Source organism: Oryzias latipes, chromosome 19, assembly GCF_002234675.1.
Source record: "Oryzias latipes chromosome 19, ASM223467v1".
Lineage (NCBI taxonomy): Eukaryota > Metazoa > Chordata > Actinopteri > Beloniformes > Adrianichthyidae > Oryzias > Oryzias latipes.
In genome coordinates, this window is record NC_019877.2 from 11,622,935 (window position 1) to 11,645,034 (window position 22,100).

A 22,100-nucleotide genomic window follows, 5' to 3' on the forward strand; every position below is an offset into this window, starting at 1 on the left:
TTAAGAGATTAATTTTTTTAGTTCTTCAGCTTAACGTTGCCTCCAATTTTCTTTTCATTTCTGTTGTAGGTATGTTTTATTTCTGACGGTATTTTGAGCACCTGCATGTGCGCTTCCGACACTTTCCATTTTTTTCCGACAGTCTGTGAACTCCTGTGACCTCGGTTTACGCATGCGCATTGCGTTTTCCAATATGGCTGACGCAAGCTGGCCCGAGTGTGCAAAGTGTTTGAAAGGTGTCATTTTGGACCTGTGTGGAGTGTTGTATGACAGCGGTGAGGGGGATGGAGTTGCCATTCCTGGCTCTGCTGCTGCTGTGAAAAAGTGAGTGAGTCGTGGAGACATTTGAAATGTCATGTGTTACTTTTATTAAATTGAAGTGAAAGCACTGTGCGTTATGCTGACGCTGTGTCCCTGCTAATATTTATCAGGCTTAAAGAATCTGACCTGCAGTTGCGTTTTTGTACCAATGAGACACAAGCAACAAGAGAGAAGTTTGTTGCTAAACTTCAGAGACTGGGTTTCGACATATCGGTGTCTGAGGTCTTTCCTCCTGCTCCTGCAGCCATAGCAGTCCTCAAAGAACGGGGTTTACGACCCCACCTGCTGGTACATGACGGTACTGCAGCTATCCCATTTAAAATCTCATCATTTGGGAATTCAGTGACACATTGACAGTGCCTGATGTGTTTCTTTTCCACAGGACTCCTCAATGAGTTTGTTGGAGTTGACCAGACAAACCCCAACTGTGTGATCATCGGAGATGCAGCTGAAAACTTTTCCTACAAGAACATAAATGAGGCCTTCACAGTCCTTATAGGCTTGGAAAAGCCAGTGCTGTTCTCTCTTGGTCAAGGGTTCGTGAATATTATTCCATAGTCTTGGTTTACCTAGATTACAAAAGGTTTAGTAAATCCAACCAAATGTTTTTTTTCTCTTTATAGGAGGTATTATAAAGAGACAGATGGCTTGAAATTAGATGTTGGTGTTTACATGAAGGCTCTTGAGGTACTGCAGGTTCACTCTTTGTAGAAGAATTGTGCAAACTTAAATACTCATGAACTTTTTTCTTGTTACTTTTCAGTATGCATGTGATTTAAAGGCGGAGGTCATTGGTAAACCATCCCCAACGTTCTTCCAGAGTGTTCTAAATGACATGGGACTTCAACCAAATGAAGTATGTAGTAACGATTAACGGCAATATGCAATATTTTTTGCACAATTCCTGCATATAAGTCAGTAAAAAAGAGTTTTATCATCCCATGTTAAAAATGTTTTTCATTATAATTGATAATTTGCAGAATAAAGTTAGCTTGATGCATATAAACATTTTTTTTTATTGTCAATCAGGTGCTGATGATTGGAGATGATCTTGTAAATGATGTAGGTGGAGCCCAACATTGCGTAATGAAAGGCGTGCAAGTTAGGACGGGAAAATACAGGTCAGTCTTCTAATAAGTTTAAAAGGAAACCTAAAACTTTATTGCATATTGTTGCTTCTCAGTCTACTCTGTCAGAAATCCACCTGTGCTGCAACATAACTTTATTGATTTTTTTTTTTACAAATCAGTAATTTGTAATAAATGTAATGGTATCAAATTGTTTTTTACATTTTGTTAAACATTTTAATGCAATACATTTTAAAAGCCAAATGAAGTCATTTGAGGACAAATACACAATTTGATGTGTAATTTTTTGTTTAACCACAAGAGGGCACACTTACACATCACTTCAAGAATTCGGAAAAGGTCTTGTTGTTTTTTCCCCCAAAAAGCTTCCTGTGAGCCATTCACCACATTTTCAACTCTACCAGATTTATTTAGTAGATAGGGAATCATCCAAAAATAGCTTCATCCTCTCCACTCACTGACACGAGGTTATAGTTGCCAAAGGATTTATGATCTCTGAATATTACTGGTTGCTAGAGTGTAATTGCAAAAACACACGCTGACTTATTTTTAACATTTCGCTTTGAGGAAAACAGCATCTTGACTGGGCTGGAAAGATATGCTGTTTTGAAACTATGATGTGTTTAAAACCATATACTGCCGTCTCTTTAATGTGTATTTCTGCATGGGATTCTGCTTGCTTTCTTTAGCACGATTTAGACTTGTGGAGGGGAAGTCCTAGGCCTTGTCTTGTTTTGCATTTGCCCTGCAGCTTGGGGAAAACCTTATATCAGCAAAAACCAATTTCTTTAGACTATTGTATGTTTTATCAGTCCAATTTGCTTAAGCAATTGCTAAATAGGTTTAAGTTAAGGGGAAAATGTTAACATTTGTGCAAGTAAATTGACCTTTTCGTATCAGTTAATTACAATTCATTTTGTTGATTTGCCTTATATTTTAGAAACTGTTAAAAGTAAAAATATAATTTTTCAGAATTTCTTGATATCGAAGTAGCTGTTGAACACATGATTTCCATTAAAACTCAAGAGAACGGTACTTATTTTACACAAATCTAAAATTTTCTTTGAGAAAAACGTACAATATTAAGTTTTTATTTTTATTTCATTGACTCCAAAATTTCCCCTGTGAGATGGCTCCATTCTGAGGTCTTCCTGATTGTTTGTCTTCATTGTGCCCCACCAGTTAGGCCTACGAAAAACTTCTCTGATTCAGTCCTCAGGCTGTGCTGACCCAGATTGTTTTTCAGTCCCAATCTAATCCAAACTAAAAAGCCAATATTAAATCTAAGCCAATTCGAGCCAGGGAACCATCTGACCGAGCCAACCGTCCTCAATCGGTTCAATCAAATTAAGCCATTTTTTTTTCTTTTTCCAGACACATTGTGTCATGTGACTTCAGCAGTTGCTGAGTAATCTGCTGGAGCATCAGTCTTTTTTAATGCCGTCACATAAAGTACATTCAGACTGTGGGGGTGTGCGTTTTTGCGAAGCGGCTTGACATGCATGTGCTTGTGGAGGTAACCCTCCAGACATGCTGCTTTCAAACCCTCACCTGCACGACGTTCCAGGTTCAAACGTGTGGAGCTCTGAACTTGATGTGTTAGTGAGTGAAAACGCTCTGATTTATCCAGGAAAACAAAAAGTTCCGTTTCTGCAGTCCAACTCCTGTCATCTTGTTATCTATTTTCAAAGCGTTTCCAGTGATATTTTAATTATCAGGATGCCGGTTTAAACCAAAATACAAAAAAAAACCTGTTGTTTTCTATGACATAGTTTATGCACAGTGGCAGTTTATTGAGAAATTCGCCTCTGGGACCATTCAGTGTCTGTGGAGAAACTCCACCTCTTTTTCCCCTCCCCATTGATGGGATATCTCTGTTTACGCGCCGTCCTGCTAGCTTACAGCCCATCACAATCCTAACCGAACACTGCTGGTGTAACAAAATCGTGATCAATATCCAGCTGTACAGATGAGGAAAACGAAGACCTACATGGATCTATTTGTCTCCAAGTGGATGCATCCCAATAAGGGCTGGGTTGATAAAATAGATTAATCGACCTAAATCGATCCAAGCTTAATAAATCAATAATCGATCCATAGAAGTAGAGATCGATCTTTTATGCCTTTCCTTTTCTGGTGACCAAACGCATAACAGCAGTGAGGCGAAAGTCCATTTGCTTGATGCTAACGTAGAATGGAATTTCCCATCGGACGGCTAATGCTAAGACTGGTCGACCTAAACATACATTGCTGACTACTTGTAAATAAACAGCTTTATATACTTACAGGCATGAATTGTCCAAACTGTTTTAAGGAAACATGGTTTTTTAAGTAACCATTTGTGGTCTAAAGCACCGTTTTTTGCTCAAATCTTCTGGAATAAAGTGTTGTGCTACAGCGCGAGCTCCACCTAGTGGCCAAACTGAAACACCATCCAGGAGAGGCAGAACAGAATGATCTGCACATTTTTGTTGGAGCTTGTCCTGTTGGTGAAATCCTGCAACACTGTTCAGTGTTTTCAATCTCATTGGTTTATTATTTCACTAACACATTTTACAGCATATGAACTGTTTCAGGTTAATATGAATAGCTAAAAACATATATAGATTATTATTGTATTTTTATACAAATGTCTAAATGTGTAAACCATGTTAATTCAAAATCTAATAGAATTGAAAAATTTTTTTTATCTTACTCATCCAGACGCTGGTCAATCAAATTAAATCAATACCCAGCCCTAATCAGAATGGAGCGGAACAGGGAGCTTGTGCCCCGCCCACCATATTGTCTGTGTCACAAATAGGCTCTTTTTAAACGTCTGCTCCTGATTCACAACAATTTTAATAAAGAAATACTCAGAAATGTGCTTTTAAACGTGTTTGTCTTAATTTACGTGAGAAAAATGCCTCAAGACAGTCATGTTCGAAACAACACAACACAACTTTCATCAGCGCTGGTCTTGAAGGTGCTGAAGCTGAAATGAGAAACGGCGGAGAAAGAATTCATTCATGGTTGTTTTTTTTGTTATGAGTTCATTGCAGCCTGACCTCTTTTGCGTTGCTAATTCACCCTCTTTGTGTGGGAGTCACAACAGAAGACTGTTGTTGGCAAACTGGAACAGAAAAAAACCGTGTCAATAGAGTGGGTTTGTGTCCTGAAGCAGCTCATAAAGTTTAAGATCTCTCATGAGATGCAGACACAGCAGTGTGCTGGAGACCAGACAGTGTGTTGGGAATCTGGTCTCAGTGGGACGGGGGTCAAGGCGGGGGGGACATTAGATTTCAAACTGTTTAGCCGTACAGGTCCAGGGAACCCCGGACCCGCTCTGCGCTGCTGTAAACCTTCAGTCAAATCTGCAAAAACACAGCTGTTTCCAAGTCAACCAGATGCTGTGCAGACCTGAAGTTCCCATCAGGCCACAGGGGAAAAAGACGCCTTTAAATACGGCAGACCTCACGACCAGACAGGAAAGGGGAAGGATACAAATCAAATCCTCTCTGCTTTTAGTAAAACGCTTTTCACTTGACAAGCTGCTGAGCAGTAAATGGCAGAAAAGCTGAGCTGAGATCTTTGGTTTTGTCTTGATCTTCCCGTGTTCTGTTAGGTCTGTGGTAGCAGGGATTTGTACAAAAAGACAAAAGAAAATTCCTCCTCCCTTAAATGCATCATAAAACTCTGAAAGAGGTGCATGAAGATGACTTAAAGACAGAGAAGAAGACATTCACACTTCAGGAAGTAATCTGCACTTACACCTGGCTCTTTGATGACTCTGCAAGAGTTAAACTAGCTGTTCAAAACATGTTCCACTTAAAATAAACTCATTAGTCATAGAAGCTCCTCCCCTTTTAATGGAAACGACCAAACTGGCGTTTTATGTGCAAAATGTGGTCACATGTAGCTCATTTTGCAGAGCATTATTCAAATCACCAGTTGCTGCTTCTGTTTTGTTTCACTTCTTTGATTTTTGATTTTTCTGTTCATTAGTGTCCCTTTTTTTTTGGTAACTTCTCTAATTAGATCCTGACCTCATTTCCTTTTTCGTATTTAAAGTCTCAGAGCTTTAAAAGCAAACATATATATATATATATATATATATATATATATATATATATATATATATATATATATGCAGTTGAAAGAAACTGTTGGTTTGAATAGTTGCTTATGTGTTATGAATTCTAAATAAAATAACAATTTTTCAAGGAAAAAAACTTTACTTTTTTTGCAAACTTGTAACAAGCCTGCCTGCAAAAGTGAGGACTTGTGTAGTTTGTTTTTTTTATAAAGCTCTTGTCATCTGTTCCTTAACAAATCTAAATTTCTAGCTTCCAGCTGGGAAAAGAATTTAAAGAATGCTAGTAAGAAGTAAGGATGCTAATGGGGATTAAAAAAACAAAATACCACAAGGATCTTGAAGTTTATTATCATCTCATAAATTCTCCCTAGCAAAGAAAATGTTGTTTTTTCTGTGTGTTTTATCAGCTTTGAGGGAACGAGGATTGAATTTTCAGAGATGAAGCAACAAAAATTACGGTCCTGGATAAAAGCTGCAGTGATTTTTACCTTTAGTCTTGATGAGACAGCTTCAAACTTGTGAAGTAAAAGCAGATAAATGCATAACTTGGGTTATTAGACAGATAAAAAGTAACATATCGCAAAATCAACAGTAGCAAGCTCAAAAATGTCAAATCTTAAAATCGTACGTCTGTCCTGATGTCATTGATCGTCTTGGATTTGCTTTATCGCTCATAAAATGCTTAATGGTTTTTACTTCAGCAATAACTGAGCCTCAGAGTTGAAGTTCTCCACCCTGCTGGTAAAACTTTGGCCAGAGTTTGACCCTCCCACAGCACGCAGGGTTTTTGTGGGACGTCCTTGTTCTAGTTTGAACAGAAACCTCCTGCTAATTGTAACCACAGGTGCTCCATTTTTTTCTGATCTCTTATCTTTATTGAACTCCAACTGCACTTAAAGTTTGGTAAAAGACACCTCACATTTCCCTCCGTTATGCAATCATTTGTTTTATTGTTGTAAACGTGGACATTTTGAGCTCCTCTCCTCTTGCAGAAAGCGTTATGCCACCTCGTTTTATCGCTCTGTATTGCTGAAAGGCTTCGCCTCCATTGCTGTTTGAATCTGCCAGGGAGCTCTGAAAACACTTTCACAGTCACAGTGTAAACCTCTGCCTGTGGCCAAAGCTGCACTGCTAACGGGAATATCGGGAAACAAGCAGGCCGAGCATGATGAAGGCTCTCTGTGGAGAACTGGTCCACGATGGAACGAGATGAAACGAGCTCCACAGGCCGAGTCAGGGGTCATGTGATCATTGGACGGATTAGTTTCCTGCATTAATTCTACAGTGCCATAACTTATGCTCATAGCCCATATATTTTACTCTAAGAGGAGCTAGAACTAAACTTTTATTTATACATATATATAGTCATTAAATGTTGCTGCTCCTCAGTTAACAAACCAAATAAGAAATAAATGTATTTATTTTATTTTTAGGAGCTTATCTGTTGCCTATGGCTCTTTGCACATTGTACTGTGGATTGACCTGCCCCAACAGATCAGAGCTGCACAAAATATCCATCATTTTAAATCCCAGCTCAGAACTCCTGTCTCTTCACTGACTTAAGCTTAAGTTCTATGGTCTAATACACCAAAACTGCATTTAATTACATATGTTTAGGCTAAATAAGGTATGCCCAGAGTCTATTTAAGGGATTAAGCATTTAGTTTAGCTACTTTTCATTTTTTTCTAGACATATTTCATAAATAAAAGTACTCGAATCATTATCATCAAAACAAACATCAATAATACATAAAAACAATGATCTGCTATCCATTCATGCTAAGTAAATGCCTGCATAAGTTAGCGTGCACATGTTGGACTTTTCCCTAAAAAAGTATTTGTTTGCTTGCAAGGAAACGGAACAAACCCGCCGATGAGGCAGATAAGTCTGTGTAATATGCAATAAACTAACAATGCACTACCTTTTTTCCATTGCACTAATGCTGTAAGGTGTGAAGAGGTTAACGAGCCTTATCAGTTGAGCTGTTATACCAATGCAAAAACACACAAATGCACTTGGGAAATGAATGGCATCTGTTAGAACGTGTACTTCCTTCCATGGTGGGGGGTCACTATGCAAATATTCACTGTAACTGTTGACTCTATAATCAAAGCCAGAGGCAGCAAGACGGAGAAGGATGTGCAACCAGAGAGCAGAGGATGTGGCTCCATGCCATTCAGTTCAGTTGTTATAGTTGTCAGTTGTTTTAAGGTAAAGTTAAACTTGTTGAAAAGATGCTTTAGAATAGATGTTCAGCACACAACAAAGACAAACATTTTTCTCCCACTGATGTCCAAATAATCCAAAAGTAAGAAGAATCTGCTCAACAGTAGCAAGAAAAGTTGTTCCTTACCTACAAAGAAATGACCATAGCAGAGACACAACAGCCGATGGAGACAGGATATTTATTATTTTAAAGCAGACACCTATGATGACAATGTTTCTTCTAAAGCAGGGGTCTGGAACCTGAGGATCAAAAGGATAAAAAAAAAGAAAAATGCTAACAATTTGAAATATCAAGTCAGTCACATTAAGCACATATTCTAAATGATGATGCCCAACACTTGTTCAGAGGAAAAGTGCTTAAAGTATAGATGGAAAAAATGTATTCTACCAAATATTTTCACATTTAGTTTGATAGTAAAAGAAGTAAAAAGTATACAGGTGCACCATAGTCAATGGTAGTAAACATTGGGTAATCCTTTATGGTGCCGGTATTAATGTTTGTCAATATATAATTAAGCTTTACTTAACTATTAAATAAAGCTTTAACAGCCACTTTTATGCATTGCTTTACACGACTAATTGTATTAGTTTGCGCGTTAGTTAGCAGTGACTAATCTTTAATATTTAATCGTACATAATGCATTATAAAGCATTAATAAACGTTTCCCTATGCGATTGCTCAGCATTATGTTTGCATCAACAGTGTGTTAGCTAAAATACATGTTAGACTTGGTTTTTCTGCATTTTTTATTCAAGTTAATCTGCTGCAGCAGAAGGATTTCCTATTTGACACAGCGTGTACCGGTACTTTCTTTTGAAAGAAACTTATGTGCTGCTGTCAAAAGTAGAAAGAAAAAAAAGTTGAAGATGTTTATTTCTAGAAAAGTACAAGACTTTTTAAACTTAACTATTGTAAATATTTACGAGCTAAATTTGACTTAGGATAGCCACAAAAACAAATCATGTTTTTCTAATAGATTAAGTAGGACTTTGTGGCTCTCGCTGGGTTTTGGTCAGTAAGAAACGGGCTCTTTTAGTGTTGAAGGTTCGAGATCCCTGTCCCAAAGCAACAATTTGGGATTCATTGACTTGAGGTGTGTGCAGAAAGGAGATTTGTTTTTCCATCTGCTGGAATCCAATCTCCCCTGCAGTGAATAGATCAGACATTAGACAGAACCCAAGACGGCGTGATTACGGATGGCCTTTGTTCTTGGCAGACCTGTGACACTGAACCTGGACGGGGTGGCTGTGTCTTCTGCGTGGCACCGCGGTTTGCTGCTTCATCTCTCTCGCATGTTAAGATTTGCCCCTGGGGCGCGGACTGTATTTCAGCGTCTCTTATCTTTTAGCGCTGTGGGTGTCCTCTGGTGTCACCAGCTAAGACAGAGGTTGGAAGTGGAAGTCTATTAGTAAGGGCGTATTTTTTTTTTTTGTTTTTTTTTTTTTTTTTTTTGCAGTTCAGTGTTAACCTACTACCGTCCTTGAAAGTTACAATTCTAACATTTCTCACCGCCAGATGCCATTTGCACCTCGTTTGCACGTCACGGTCATGGTTTTGCTTTGTCAGCGTCAGTGTAGTTCTCACCTTTTACCACATTGGAGTCTCAAACGAACTTAAAGTGCAAGAGTGCAAGCCTGTTCCTCTGTGAAGCAAATCAGCACCATCCCACACCCTGTCCTAACCAGTGTTACCACATTAGTTTTTGTCTGTGGGAAGGAAATGAAGTTATCTCAGAGTTCTCGTCTCAGCAGAGGCTGTGAATCTGTCAAAACCTGTCATCTCAAACCTTCCCTTTTTGTTGCTGTTGTGGTTTTTGCCTGGACACTGTAAGATCTACCAAAGCTCCCGTTGTGTGTTTAGAGGCCATTTTGGTTTGTGCCAAACAACAGTTCAGTGCTTTTTGTTGACTCAAAGCCAAAGATGTAACATGACAGCATATGTGATCGTCTTCAGAAAATCTATTGGAGCCAACAGAATGCCTGCAGATCTCTGCATCTTTTTTGTCTGCCAGCAGTTTGGTCTTGGCAGGTTATTTGCAAGGTAAATAGGAAAATAGGTGTTGCATGAAGGTTTTTTTCCTCTGCTGGATTTCTCTCTAGTGTCTTTTGTCGAATAGATGTTACACAAACACTTGTGTTTGTCATTTGAACGTCTCTCCTGGTTGTAAGTTCCAGCCTTCCGCTTTTGTTTTTTTGCACTTGTTCATGTCAGCATTGAGTTCCCTACATTGCCTCAGGCTGACACGAGTCAAAATAATTGCACAAGGAGGGTCATTGAGGTGCATTAGAACCTTTAAATAACGCCTGCTTCCTAAATTATTTTCACCAGAAACACAATGGCCTGGAAGGAGGGATTTGTGCACATGTGGGTTGTGCTTTGTTCAGCAACCTTGTATTACTTATTTTCATCTGCTTCCTACCATGTAACGCCTTTAAAAAAAATCCACAAACAATCTCGAAAGATTGAAGAAGGAATCAATTACTTGAATCTCACCAATATTTTTCTTATTTTTTTAGCATTAGGTCTGATTAAAATGTACAAATTTGAGTCGATTTCTATTCATTGTTAGTCTTGTTAGTTGGTTTATCTTTGTTTAATTGCTATAAACGTTTTGAGTTTGTTGGTTTTTCAATGTGGTATTTTTGGGTGGAGCTTAACATCTGCGTTGTTCGGCTTGATAGGCCTGGGGCTGTACGTGTTGGTGTGGTGGAACACCTCTGAATCCAATCCCAGTAGGATCTTTTTCTTTTTTTTTGTAATTCCCTCAAACTTGGGTTGTTGTTTTTTTAAGTTATACTTCGGCTTCCTCTCACTGTTTAGTTCCCAGTGGTCTTTGAAGTGCGATTCTGCAGTTTTTAACCAAAATCGATAACTCTGTTGTTTTGTAGGAGTGTCAGTTGCCGGAGAGCAACTCCGCCTCCTTTCCCCATCCCGTTGCTATGAGCTCCCCTGCTTGGTTATGGTCCCCCACAACCCCAACCTAACATTACCAGTGCAGCTAAAATGCCGAGCAAAATTGGAGCTATCCAGCCATACAGTTTACAGCCAGATTCCAGCTCAGACGGGGAAAACAAAGACGTACATGGATCTATTTGTCTGCAGGTGGATGCATCCGAATGGAGCAGAGCAGGGAGCTTGATGCCCATCCTACAATTTTCAAACTTTTCAAGAGTTGGGGTCCACACTTCCATCTTTGAGTAATGATTCCCGATTAAGGGCGTATCTTTGGCTGCATGTATGGGTGCCCATGTCTGGCCTTCCATCTGTCATCCCCCTGGGGTGACAGTTCATTAGAAGCCAGTATTAATCATAAACCTGAGCTTTTTTTTTAACATTTGAAGACTAGAATCCCACAGCACCACAAATGAGTGAGCTGGGCCTCTACGGCTACTTTTCTACATACAATGAAGATGAAGAAATGAAAGAAGGAAGCGTGGTAGAGAAGTAAAGTGAACCTCCAAAAACAGCAGGCGGGACTACAGTGCTGTTCTTTACATGCACAATTGTTAACAGTTTCAAACTGATCAGCTGGGAGAACCTTTGGTTTTGCGTCCGCAGAGTCATTTGTGTGCATGGTTGCACAACCCCCAACCTATGTGATGATTCAGCCGTAAGTCGTCACAAGACTCACACCGGTTGAAATGCTCAGATGCACACAGGCCGTGTCTTAATAATACCATGCTGAGCTGTTCGGATGTGGTTAGATGGGGGTCACATGAAGGTCCTCGTTTTGTGAGGAACTGGGTTAAAAAAAAAACGCAGATGAAGTGCAACTCTTTGAAAAGGTCTTTTTATAAGTGTAGCTATGTGGGTAAAATCTCTGAGCATGAAAGTAGGCCATACAGTGGTGGACAAAATTGTTGGTACCCCTCAGTTAAAGAAAGAAAGTCCACAATGCTCACTGAAATGACTTGAAACGTTCAAAAGTAACAATAAATTAAAATTTATAAAAAATTAAATAATCAAAATCAGCCAATACCTTTGAGTTTTTCATTACTTGAATTATTTTAAAAAACAAACTAATGAAATAGGGCTGGACAAAAATGATGGTACTTCCTGACTGAGAACTTCTTGCCCAGGGGGTCATGATGAACTCAGGTATGTCCTTTCATTGACATCACAGCTGTTTTCAAACCCATAATCAGTCAGTCTGCCTATTTAAAGGGAGACAAATAGTCACTTTGCTGTTTGGTGAAAAGGTGTGAACCACACTGAACATGGACAACAGAGAACGAAGGAGAGAATTCTCGTAGGACATTAGAAACAACATTATAGACAAACATCGTAAAGGTAAAGGCTATAAAACCATCTCTAAGCAGCTTGGAGTTCCTGTGACAACAGTGGCACATATTATTCAGAAGTTTAAGACCCACAGGACAGCAGCCAACCTCCCTGGATGTGCTCGGAAGAGGAAAATTGATGACAAACTAAGGAGACGGATCGTTGGAACTGTATCCAAAGAGCCCAGAACAACCTCCAAAGACATTAAAGGTGAACTCCTAGATCAAGCCAGAGTGGATTTTATGGGAGAAAACCAAGGAGGACACCACTGTTGAAAGGTGTGTGAAAAGGTCCTTTGGACAGATGAGACTAAACTGGAGCTTTTTGGTAAGGCACATCAGCTCTACGTTTGTAGACTCAAAAATGAAGCATACAACCAAAAGAACACTGTGAAACATGGAAGAGGCTCAGTTCTGTTTTGGGGCTGCTTTGCTGCATCTGGCACAGGGTGTCTTGAAGTTGTACAAGGTCAAATGAAATCTCAAGATTATCAAGGCATTCTGGATAGAAATGTGCTGCCTAGTGTCAGAAAGCCTGGTCTCAGTCGCAGGTCATGGGTCTTCCAACAGGACAACGATCCAAAACACACAACCAAAAACCCCCAAGAATGGCTTAGAGAAAAGCGTTGGACTATTCTGGCGTGGCCTTCTATGAGCCCAGATCTGAATCCCATTGAACATCTGTGGAAGGAGCTGAAACATGCCATTTGGAGAAGACACCCATCAAACCGGAGACAACTGGAGCGGTTTGCTCATGAGGAGTGGGCCAAAATACCTGTGGACAGGTGCAGAAGGCTCATTGACAAATACAGAAACTGTTTCATTGCAGTGATTGCCTCAAAAGGTTGTGCAACAAAATATAAAGTTATGGGTACCATCATTTTTGTCCAGAACTATTTCATTAGTTGTTTGTTTTTTAATTCTGTTAATCAACAACTCTAAAGTAATGGCTGATTTTGATTAGTTGATTTTCAATCAATTTTAATTTATAGTTACTTTTGAACGTTTCAAGTCATTTCAGTGAGCATTGTGGACTTTCTTTCTTAAACTGAGGGGTACCAACAATTTTGTCCACCACTGTATTTATGTGTTTTTCTTCTCTTGGAGAGTAGATATTAGGATAAACAGAAACTTTTCAGTGGGTGGGTATGACACCTTTCTCAGTTTTTTTTAATTTGATTTATTTATTGAACAAATACACATAACTTGCTAACAAAGGAGGTTTTCTTTATAAGCAAGATGAATCTAGAAGAATCCAGGGGCTCTTCACAATCCAACTAGGGAATCCCCTTTGGGTCCAGCTCCTCCGAAAACGAACGGTTAATCTGGGTGAAATCCGCACCGCAGCTGTTTGCTGATTATGAGTCAACATGACACAGCCTTTTGCACGGCAGTGTGACAGTAGACGCAGATAGTGAAAGGCTCCGAGTTAGTATCAGTGTTATGAGTGTTGCCATAACACTCACGAAACATGGTGTTTTCCCATTATTCAGTTGAGCCGTCTCTCATACAAAACTGCTGCTGCCTAATCTTAGAGGTCTTATTCAATTTTTAGCACAAACAAATATCAAAATATAGAAAGTAAAACCGATTAGATGAGATTATGTGTTTATTCTTCTGGATTTTCTTTGTAATTTTAAATCGTAGAGCCCCAAAAGTCACACCAAGGCCAATTAAACTCACATTCTGTGTCAGGATGAATGAAAACACAAACAGCTTGGGATTTATGGGAGAAAGTTTTGTCTCCTGTGTCACAAAGGCAATAGATATCATCAAGTCATGTTCCCCACCAGGTCTGCTTTATTACAAGATGAAGTCTGGCATTTAAAAGAAGGGATGGAGTGACTGGGTTCTCTTCAGTGAATCGTGACTTTCATAAATGGGATTCTTGTGTGGCCAGATGGCATCTGGCTTTTAAAAACACTCATGGCGGTTCAGCTTTTGCCGATGTGAAACGGGGGAAAGGAGGCTCATCAGCTCAAGCTTTCATGTTTGCTGACTTTACTCAGTGTGAGCCTCAACCTTGGAATTCCTGCTCCTCTATACAAGTGATCAAACACTCTCGCTTTGACCTAAGAACCTGTAAATCAGGGCTAAATCAGCAGCTTTCTTAACAATTTTATTCAAAGTGGAGGAATTTCTAAAGCTACTAACTCACTGGGGCATGTGTGATGCGTTTAAGAACCCATGTTCAGCAGGTTCTTGAACGCGTCACATACTAAGCATATGGTGTTCAAACAGGTCTGTCGCTACTCCTTACTAGCGCATGTACTCAGTTGAACGAGTCTTGGTGTAAAATGTCAAGGCGGCACAAATCCCGTGAATCTTGTTTCAGACTTTTTCTTTCACTGCTCTATTCAAATTTATGAAAGGCTTGGTTTCGTAAAATACTGGCCGGACAAAAACCGCAGTTATTAATTTCTCCTCTATGATCAATTTTCAAACGGTTGATACATCCGCGTACTGAAAAAGACACTCCCCATACGTCACTAGAAAAGCTGTGTCCCTGATTGGCCAGAGTTTAATGCGTGTCAGCTGCAGCGAGTCTTGTATGAAGAGCCTTCAAACGGACTTATAACTTGTGTAGCGACGCGTGAACATGAGAGTTTTAATTGTGGAAGCCTGAAATGCGCATACATGTGCATTTACACAGACTTTTTTTTAATTCTCCTGGTGGTTATATGACGGTGCAGTGTGAAGGTGTGTGCGTGGGTGAATGGCACTGTGACTGTAAAGTGCTTTGGGGAGAAAAGCGCTATCTGAAGTATTTGCCATTTTACCCTAGACTTCAAAACACGTTTTTCTATTGATCCACCAAACAAGTCTACCTACGATTTTAACCTTTAACGAAGGTGTGAAAGCCTGGGCTTCGTCTTACTTTTACACTCACTTCTTAGAAGTGCTTGAGTTTAAAAAAAATCACACATGGAATCTGAGGTGGCCTCATAATCTTAGCACCTCGTAAAAACAGAGCCGTCCAACATGTTAAACATTACTGAAGAAGATCTTTAAAATACTAAACACAGAAATGATCATAGTAAACTTAACCACATAATAATAAAATATACTATTACCAGGGATTTGGATTCGTCCAAAACCTTTCACTTTCTTTTCCAGCTCACAAAAGTCACCTAGAATACCGTTTATGATTGTAAACAAAAATAGACAAATGCAGCCTTGAACTGTCCACACATTTAGAGTTGCATTACAGCAAACTCATTAACTACAAGAGTAGTATTTGGACCAAAGGAAAGATAAGGTAAGTACACAGCTTGCTAACTGTAGTGAACCTGAACTGTTGGTTTGGGTCAGTGCAACAACACAGCTAGCTGCATATGGTTTCTGAATCAGCAAGCAGTTGGCTTTTTGTGGGAAGGGAGCAGCAATCTGTCGCCAATTAGATGGGCCTAAAACTGGCCTTTAAAGTTCAATTCAAGCCCTTGGTTTTTCTTTAATGTGTGGGTGTGTGTGTGTGGGGGGGGGGATTAGCTCCCTTTGAACAGAAGAACTTACTCAAGTTTGATCAATCTTGAGCAGGATGTTTCCACCACTCCAAGTCATGCACTGTTGACTCGATTTCTAACCATCATCTCTGCCCTCATGTATGCTTTTTCTGCTCCGTTTGCACTGTGTCAACCAAAAGCTTCAACCAGAAAAAAAAAAATTATAAAATGAAACAGTAAAAATATGTGACACTTCCCCCTACACATACGTGTCTTTCTTCACGCTGTTTCATCTTAAGCCTCCTTTCATGCTTTGGTTGGGCTACTTTGACAGTATTTATACATAAAAAAGATCAAGTTGTTTAAATGTCATTGTTAAATGGCTCGATTTCCTTTTAGTTTTGAGTCAAAGCTCATCAGTATGTCTCTGCAGCACAGCTGACTTTCACACACGTGTGCTCGTTTTATGAGTCACCCCTATCCAGTTTCTTTTCATGGAGACAGTCTGCTCACAAAACAGTGTCTCCATGTTTTATAGAGGCAAGTGGAGGGTTGTATATCTATCCATATGACACTCTAAGCTAGTATATTCTTATATTACCTGAATGGTATTTATTTGATACCCACTTTGTGTGAAACTTGCACAGCTCTTTTACTATCCGCTGTGTCTTCGCTGCAGTGAGATTTAGGAGACTTGTTGTAAAGCAACATGAAGCAGTCGTTTGAATTATTGTTGGCACAAATATTTGGGGATTTTGTAGAAGAGTGTCTGTGGGAATCAAAAGGTAATATAAAGCAATTTGTAACTTTTAAAGTTATTTAAAAAAATGTTCTGTACAAAAGTAAAGAGGGGAATTGTCCTTTTCTTTAAAGAAAAAAAAGGTTGCAAAAGTACAACTTTATACAAATCCAAGTTAATATTTAATGCATCAAAAATTGCTTTATGCAGGAAAAAAAACTTTTTCTTGGAACAAAACTATATTCTAGATGGGACTTGCTGATCAGATTGAGAGGGTTTTCAAAATAAAATGCTTCAATCAATTTGGATGCCAGGTAAACGGCAAACCTTTGACTTTTACATTCAAGCTTGTTTAAAAATGAAAGTAATTGGTCACATGAATGTGTCCCCACCTTAAAAAAAAAAGTGCTGTCCATGCTGGGGGAAGATCAGGGAGAAATTGCAGGAAATCTTTGCATATCTAAATAGAAGCGAAATGTAAAGTCCAAAAGTTCCTTTGTGGAGCTGGTGGGGTTTGTCCTCCTCAATACTCAGTCAAAACATAAAAAGCTTTGATGGGAAATACCCAATAACACCTCATTTTTTTGTTTCACATCAGAGCTGAAAAAATCTTTCCACTTGCAGCCATGTTTTTTAATTACCTGCCTAGATACTAATCACCAATCAGCATGATCACAGATGAGTCATTCATCCATTCCCCATTCCTCTGGCAATACTGAGTTAAAACAGGGAACTTCAGCTTGAAGAGGCCAAGAGGATTAGAAATCCACACACCTACCTCAACTCAAACCCTGTGATCATTAACCAACTTTCTAGTGAAGCATTTTCCTCTTTCAGTGCAGCAGCAGCTGTGTGGAACAGAATTCTTGGCTGCTGCCCACCTCTTGCCTCATGGTTGACCTCATCCCCATATGAAGGCTGCGCGGTGTCAATCAGATTCCAGGGCCGAACATATCTCTTCACGTGTATTGATATTGCATTGACCCGAAGGACACACAGCAAGCTCCAGATTACTTTACCAGTAACACTAGATGCATTGTGCTGAATTTTGCATGGTCACATTGACCTGGTTACTGCTCCATTATTTATGGCGGTGGTAGGAAAGGAGCAAAATGGATACATCACACACAGAAGCATACATGCAGGCGTATCTGAAGGCAAAAGGGGTGTTGAGCGTCAGGTAAGAGAGACTGTGTTGGCTCCTCTGCTGGAAACACAAAAGCCATGTGGCCAAGTTACTTGTGTGTTCATGCCTCTTGACGAACGTGTGTGAACGCAATCCGTCCTCGGGCATAGAAGAGAACAGGAGACACAACACACCAACCTTTAGCGGTCCAGCTCACATAACCCAAGTGCTGGCAGCTGACAGACATGCGTAAACACATGGCACCGCTTCCCTGCAGTCAACGTGGCTTCAGCATTCAACCCCCGCAAGGCCTCTTCTTGTCTTTCGCTACACTTGGGCGGCTCACAAATATTTGCCATGGTCCTATGAAGCCTCTCAGAAGGCAGGATTAATGGCAGTGTGCGCCGCATACCCAAGGCAAGACAAAGACTCCCATCTGGAGCTCTGTCCTGTGACTGGGGAACAGAGGAAGCACACAGAGTCTGGTCAAGGCGATCCGGGGTGGGGTGTCTATAAGCTCCACTTCAAAAATGAGCAGGACTCCTGGGGACTCCTATGGTTGAATGAAGGGGGGTGTGTTGATGTCTTTTGATTTGATAGAGAGGGAAATGGCCCTGTAAGTCTGCTTGGGCTCAACGCCACTAGAAACGGATTACACTTCCCCCGAGCAGCTGATTCAACAGCTATATCTGCATCTATCTATGGGCTGGTAGCAGAAGACAAAGGCAGCAGTCAGTGAGGAGATAGCCCGTGTTAGTCCATGCCTTGTGTAGCCCTCCATCAATTTGTTTCTGTCTGCCTGGCTTTCTCAAAGTATGAACTCAAACAACTTAATGACAAAAGCGTAGAAAGGATGGCGCCAAAAGCAGAGAACAAGAAAGTCATAGAAGGCATCTGATGGCTGAGGATGTAGAATGTAATTAAAAGATTTGAGGTCATAGGTTCAATCTTGGGCTGCTTGTAATATAAACAAATGAGCTCAAGAGTCTAGAAACGAAAGCTTTATAGACGAGCCATCATGTCTTTGAGCTGGTTTACGATATTTGGTTAGACCAAAGGTGCAACATTCTCTACGATATCTGGTGTACAGACTATTTACTGTTTTCTGCTTCTGTCTGCGAGTCATAACTCCACAACACCAATCTATCACTGTAAAAATAATAAATGAAGTGTTGATTGTATCTGTGCAACAGGTGTTTTTAGTAATGTGGTGTTTCATGCAGATTTGCTCTGAAATTGAGTGCAAAGACGAACAGAAACGCGAGCAGTTATTTCTAAATTAAATTCTTCTAAGCAAAACTCAGATGTGAAGATGGAGCCTCAGGCTAATGTGTTTCAGGTCTTTCCATAACAAAAATGGAACAATTCCTCAATTGTAATTCCTCCACCCGTTCCAACCTGTTGGCATATGCCTCTACCTCTTTTCCACACACACAGAAAAGTCCTCCACCTTCTTGACCTCTGCTTCCTGTAACTCCACCGTTCCACTGGAGTTCCTCTAATTTACACACAGACACTCTGTCTGTCTGCAGCTGTCCTTCATTCCTTTCCTTTTCACAACAAACCTCCACCTCTCTAGATGTTCCTCCACCTGCTCTTACTATAGATCACAATGTCATCTGCAAACATCATGGTCCACGGAGATTCCTGTCTAATCTTATCTGTCAGTCTGTTTATCACCACAGCAAACCAAATTAGAATATTGCTGATTCTTGGTGCAGTCCCACCTCCACCAATAACACCTACAAAACATCTCACCAATATCTTCCAGCTTGTCCTGACCAGCTCCAACATACTACAACCGACCTCCTCATACAAACCACTGCTCCTTTCTTTCTTCTCTATCATAGACTTCCTCTAAATCTACAAACCTCTTCTGTTCGTCTCCAGAAGCATCCTAAAAGCGAACTTTGCATTCTCCTTGAGATAAAATCCTACTGTTGCTTACGAATTATCCTAGCTTTTGAACCCAAATGTCTTGATAGGAAGTAAAAGATCTAACACTGAGATGTTTAAACATTTTGAACTAAATGTTCTAAAGTAAATGCATTCAAAATCCTTTGATGACAACTGTCTAGCTGGCATAGTAATGAAAATCTACACACAGAAGTGCTTTTAACTCACCATATCTTTATCATGCTTTTATTAACCAAATTTATTGCAAAGAAGTTACTAAAAGAATATGTTAGCAGTGTACGTTATGTTTTGGAGTTCTGTTTGAATCAAGTTGGCTTGAGTTGTAATGAATTGGCAATAGATGCAGTTCTATTTTTAGAACACGCAAGCACGCGTCTTGCGTGCATTTACATTTACATGTGTGTTCCAGAGGGTGGTTTTATATCTGTAGTTTTTCTCAACAATTCCTTATTTTACTCTGCTTTATTCATCCTGTGTCATATATTTAGTTTTAAGGTTGCCTCTTTACAGTTTTGGTTCTTGTCCTGCAGGCCCAGTGATGAGAAACACCCAACAGTAAAAGCCGACGGTACTGTGGACAACCTGGCCCAGGCTGTGGACATAATTCTGAGTCAGAGAAGACGTTAAATCCAAGGCAACTGACGATGAGGACTCTCCGGTCACTCCTGTAGCTCGTATAAGTGTTGTTTCAGATGGGAAGTGGGCTCCGTGTTTGGGTAATTTCACACAAAACTGTCCAAACAGTGCGAGAATTGAACAGTACTTTCCATATACAGTGGATCCTGTATATAAACTATTACAACTCACTGCTGTGTCAAACGCAGCCATCTGCTGCTCCACATATACCGCCTCACTAACTCGACTAAAATTTGATTCGGGTCTGCAAGAGATAGCTGTGAATGCTTTACAGTTGCACTGCGCGTTTGTCAGTGCGTGACTCACATAGATAAGATACCTCAAGCTGACACACATGTGCCGACAACCAGCTGCTGATTGACAGTTATATGAGGAAAGTACTGACGCTCAGAAAACCTGCTAACCACCGTACGTGAGGGCGGCTTGAAGTCGCCGTGCATGGGCGCAGCTGTGTAAGTTTAGTTAATAAATGTAAGAATAATATTAGGCTCTAAAATAAAGTTATTTTACTAATGTGTGTGTGTGTGCGTTATCCTCCTGGATTTGTCTGGGGGAAATTTGGCCTTGAAAGTGACACATCTCTGGAAATGGGAAGTGGGCTGGTCTGATGGGGATGATAAATGCAGAACACAGGCAAGGTGATAAATAACGTGGATGTGTCCAGCTCTGGAAAAAAAAAGGGTAGAGGGGAAGGCTCTCCTGCTGTTTTACTCAACTGTAAGCCTCTTCTGCCATGTCATAGTTGCATTGTCGATGTCCGCTCATCAGCTTCAGTCTGTGCCCAAAGTTTGGGATAAAAGGATGGAGGAAAATTGGTTTCTGCGCTTTGCGGTGCCAGCTGGATGTGCGCGGCCTTCTGGAAGTGGGGCGGAAAGCAACGCATTCTCAAGCGCTGCCTCCGAGGTTTTTCTGCAGCCAATACATTCAACAAGAATAAAAGCCCACTGCCAAGTAAATCATTGAGGTCTTTCTGATTCATTTCACCCTTTACTCAAACACAAGCTTAAATGTTATAAGGCAATTAGAGGCAATGAAATGTTACAGAGAATTACAAAAGTATGTCTTGAGTCGGTCATGCTGCTCTTTTTTTAGAAATAAATATTAATGTTTACTGCAAAGTGCTAGCAGCTGCTACTTCGTTTTCCAACACAATGTTTGACTGTGTTTTTTGCGTGCCTTTTGGCTCCATATCCAGCCATTAAACTCGCATTTGACTGCTCTCGGATGAATTTGCTTGGCTTTAACCGGCCTCTTTGCAGCGTCTGTGCACCGCGTTTAGCACCTCTGCTTGGCAGGTTCGTCTGCCGGTATCGAACGGAAAGCAGAAACGCTAACCCACACCTCTATGGCCTGCCCGAAGGTCATCAACCTGATTCACACAAGTTACAAATTGGTAGCGACGCTGCCTGCTGTGATGGGTAAACAGTAAAGAGGTTCCTCCCGTTGTGCCGGACATGAACTGTTCCTTTATCGGGATGATTTCCTCTCAGATGAAAGACATCTGAGAGGACATCTGATGTTTGTTTGTTTTTTGTTTTTTTTTCTCTGAAGACTTGTCTGGACATGTAATATCTCACAGGACTTATTGACAGACTGTCAGATCGCTGAGAGATTGAAGTTATTACACATTTGTGTATCAGTTTGTGACCTTTGTGCTTCTCTTGCATCTGAGTTGTGCTTTATGGCTTTGTTTGTTTTTGGAAAAGCGTTATATAGAAACTCAGGCTTAGGTACAAATTTTGCATGAGCAAAAAAAAAGTGGACAGTAAGGTCATGAAGAGATTTTTAAGTGGATTTGCTGTACTAGGACTAGGAAGAGAACATGGTTCTGTGATTGAAAGATATTCATTAAAGATCTTTGAGGCATTTTTGAGTTTTATTTCTAATGGTTATCAAAAATTCCATCTCTGAAGGTGTGTTTTTCAGAAACGAAGACTGACAAAATGAGCGTTTGCCTTTATCCACATTTGTGTGTCATCTGTTTGGATTGGGCTCCATTCTTCCACACACCGCTGCTCTTGAAACACCTGCATTCACCCGCCTTAACAACTGCCAGCTGTGCGCTACCTTGAACTTTCATCTCCGCTCAGTTGCTTCTTCCTGTTTGACAGGAAACGGTGGGTCAGCTGACCAGTTGACGTTCCTCACCTGCAACACCTAAATACACAGTTAGCTGTGGAAACATGCGCCTCCTTTGGACCCAAAATCCTAGTTTTCCACTTTTCCCTTTTCACTTTGCGGGCTCTG

The 22,100-nt window shown here is 40.2% G+C and overlaps 1 protein-coding gene across 1 annotated transcript; it reads left to right on the forward strand.

Annotated features, from left to right (window-relative positions):
* The first annotated feature begins 138 nt into the window (after positions 1–138).
* Positions 139–21,719, forward strand: lhpp (phospholysine phosphohistidine inorganic pyrophosphate phosphatase). Its single transcript, XM_020712173.2, has 7 exons — positions 139–324; positions 432–619; positions 704–857; positions 945–1,008; positions 1,085–1,177; positions 1,351–1,442; positions 19,748–21,719. Exons 1-7 carry the CDS (start codon positions 173–175, stop codon positions 19,842–19,844), a joined length of 840 nt encoding a protein of 279 aa, XP_020567832.1. The 5' UTR covers positions 139–172; the 3' UTR covers positions 19,845–21,719.
* The last annotated feature ends 381 nt before the right edge of the window (positions 21,720–22,100 follow it).

Coding starts and splice junctions, on each gene's coding strand:
- lhpp (XM_020712173.2), top strand. CDS start 173: ATGCGCATTGCGTTTTCCAATATGGCTGACGCAAGCTGGCCCGAGTGT. Junction 620..703: donor CCACCTGCTGGTACATGACG/GTACTGCAGCTA, acceptor TCTTTTCCACAG/GACTCCTCAATGAGTTTGTT. Junction 1,178..1,350: donor TGGGACTTCAACCAAATGAA/GTATGTAGTAAC, acceptor ATTGTCAATCAG/GTGCTGATGATTGGAGATGA.